Source organism: Plasmodium inui (genome assembly GCF_000524495.1).
Source record: "Plasmodium inui San Antonio 1 unplaced genomic scaffold supercont1.15, whole genome shotgun sequence".
NCBI classification, from domain to species: Eukaryota; Apicomplexa; class Aconoidasida; order Haemosporida; family Plasmodiidae; genus Plasmodium; species Plasmodium inui.
The window spans coordinates 144,297-147,482 of record NW_008481849.1 but is presented as its reverse complement, the minus strand read 5'-3'; the positions used below and the strand labels follow the sequence as shown (position 1 = coordinate 147,482).

The 3,186-nt window shown below is 39.3% G+C and overlaps 1 protein-coding gene across 1 annotated transcript; it reads right to left on the bottom strand.

Annotated features, from left to right (window-relative positions):
* Positions 1–1,032: 1,032 nt before the first annotated feature.
* C922_03501 (thioredoxin-like protein 4A) lies at positions 1,033–1,461 on the bottom strand (the record flags this gene model as incomplete). Its single annotated transcript, XM_008819093.1, has 1 exon — positions 1,033–1,461. The coding sequence occupies one exon, from the start codon at positions 1,459–1,461 to the stop codon at positions 1,033–1,035; it is 429 nt and encodes a 142-aa protein (XP_008817315.1).
* Between the last annotated feature and the right edge of the window lie 1,725 nt (positions 1,462–3,186).

Sequence of the window (3,186 nt, the reverse complement as noted above, 5' to 3'; positions counted from 1 at the left end):
TTGATCCCCAGCGCCACCTTTTCCTGCCATTTTCAAGTTTGTCAAAGACTATCCCTTATTTGCAGTCGCTGCGCCGCACATGTGTGTACATACGTACGTACATAAATACGTACTTACATATGCATATATTAGGTATACACCTGTACGTCTGCACCTGCGCAGTTGCAACTTGCCTTTTTTTTGTGTTCATTTGTTCAATATTACGTTTGTTTTGCGTTTGTTTTAGTTGTTGAAGTGTGGACGCTCTGAATTGAAAAAGTCATAAAGACAGAGAAAGAGAGACAACATTTGACGTTAATACTGGTCGACTCCCCGCCTCATAGGCACTGGTATCAATGCGCGATTGGGGACAGAACGATGAATTATTTTTCACGCATGTGGTTATATGTGCGTAGTGGACTTGCCCATACTATACTTGTTGCACAGGCATATATCAATTTTTTTTCTTCTTCTTCTTTTTAACAAACGTAAACCTACAAAGATGAAAACGGTGTGTAAAGAGCTGTACGTCGGTGGGGGCAACTTAAGCTGGATTATACGTATCTTCTGTGTCTCTTTTGCGTCTCCCGCGTGTGCCAAACATGAGTTTTACTTTTTTTAAAATAAAAATTGGGACAAATTTAATTAGTTTCGATTGAGTTATCATAAATTAAAAAACGTCAAAAAAATATGCAGTGGGAAAAGTTCCCCATTTTTCTTGGTAAAATGGCGCGCACAATAAATAAGTAAATACTACACACATGAATCTACGCGCGCGGGGAGGGGGCGATATCAGTCCTAACAAAAAGGGGGCCCGCTGCTCACAGGAGGACTAATATGAGCATCGACTTTTTATTCCCTAGGAAAGGTGGTAAAAACAACTACGCAACACACCGACTGCACGTGGTATTTTGTGTATAAATTTTACATTCAAAAAAAAAAAAAAAGGGAAGTGCAATTGGGGGGAGAATTTTCCTTTTCATTACCTGATCTTCCTACCTACCCATTTTCCACCAAGACATGCATTTCTTTTCTCTTTTTTTTGCAGGCAATTCAGTACTTATACTTGGTCGAGTAATCCTTGGGCGATATAACCAACCCTCTTCCCTTTCTTGCACCTCTAAAGATGGTTTCAACAATGTCAATAAACTCTTGCTTATTATTCATGGGCCAGTTAATTTTGTTGTTGTTTCCAGTGCCTAAATCTATCATCATATGTTTGTTGCGATAAAAAAACATGACGGAAACGGGGTCATACAACTCGTACATGGTGTTAAACTCGGGTACCTCAGTTATATCTACTAAATATATTACACAGAAATTTTTTATATCTTCAGCAACCTTGTACAATAATTCATCCATTTTCATGCAGTCGGGATCGTAATCATGGCCAAAGCGAATGCAAACGAGCCTTTCTTCCTCATTTATTATCGCCTGGTCAACGGCCCAGCCGCTGTTTAAGTGCTGCAGCATGAACGACATTTTGGCGGCGGAGAAGTGGATACACGCCTGGAAAGCAGTTCGAGGCAATTGCGAGTGAGGGGGTAAGAACTTTCCACAGCATTGCTTCTAGGTTGCTAAAAAAATTGCCAAACAGTTACCGAACGGTAGCTAAAAGGCTGCAAAAAAATGGCCACAAAATGGCAGCAAAGTAGCCACAAAAATGGCAGCAGAATGGCCGCAAAACGCTGCCACAACGTATGAACGCCTCAAGCACTGCATGAACGCGCCATAATAAAGATAACAGTTTGCAATAACGATGTTACTCCAAATGGTGCTTAAATGTTCACACTTCTCACCTTTGCTGACCCAGCGAAAACGAAAACGTCAATGCAAAACCGTACATTTGCCATTTTCTCCAGCATCAGAAAATTCCCCCAAAGTAGAATATTCACGTTGTGCCCAGTTCGTGATTTTCAACTGGGGATGAACAGCCATTTTGTGAGCGACGTTTTACCTGAACCTGGCAGGCAGAGGTTGCAGTGAGCCAAGATCACACCATTGCACTCCAGCCTAGGTGACAGAAAAAAAAAATAGCAAACAAACGAACAAACAAATAGCTCTTTAAAGTGACCACATTAATGCACAATAAATGTAAAGTTGGTAAAAAAAAAAACGGAAAAAATCTACATATGTATTTTGTACGTATAGCCCTATCGCAAAATCACCACATGTCGACAACTTATGTGTAATGTAAGTTTTTTCCTTAAGACTTTTTGAATGGCCTTCGCCCCCCTTCCGACAAGCTTGTGTGTATATCTGCCACAGTGGACATTTTTTTCCCCACTACTGGTTTGTTTACTATGTCATATTGCCTAAGCGTGTTCACAAAAAGGACTAAAATGGAATGAAAAAGCTTGCCGAAATTGACGGACGGAACAATGAAATGGTCCCTATTTTGTTGTGTGTGTTTAACAGCTGGGGTGAGTTCTCTTTAAAAATGCATTAATCTGTGGCTTCAAAAGAAAGGAACTTCATCGAATTAGAACGAACATTACCGCATTGTGACCAATTGGGAGAAATCAAACGAATGGGTAGGAAAGGGGTTCCCTACCAAGGAAGGAGCCCAAATTTAACGGCCAAACAACCATTTTTAATTTATAGGCAAAATTGGTTGACCCTGACCTGCACAGCTTTCAATGCAAACTGCCTTCTAAGAGTGAAAGGAAAAAAGGGAACATATAATTATGCCCTGCAGAAGGTCTTTTCACGAAATGCTTCTTAAATTGCGTTTTGCGAATGTAGCGCTTCAATCGCGGTTTTGCTGTGCATTTTTTTTTTTTTTGTTGTTGTTGTCGTTTTTTCTTTTAAATTAATGTAAATTCTTATATGGCCAATTAAACAGTTCTACAATAACATAAAAAAAAGTATAATTCCGAGCTTTTATTCCATTTGCAGCTCCTATTTCCATTCGGTGGGAAACATTGTCTTCATGACCTTAAAAGTGTACCCTCCCTCTCTCTTTCTCTCTCTCACTTTTTTTTTTATTTTTTTAAGCTTGCGCGAAATTGAAGCCCTTTGTATTAAGAAAAAAACGTCATGAGCAATTTGTGATGGACCTTATTTCCTTCACGTTAGCAGTTTAATCGATGATGATTTTGGAAACGCTGTTAAATGGGACAAATTTACGTGACACTATTCAGCTTGCACATGTGTATATATGTATACATGTATACACGTTTGCATGTTTACACATGTGCATATTTA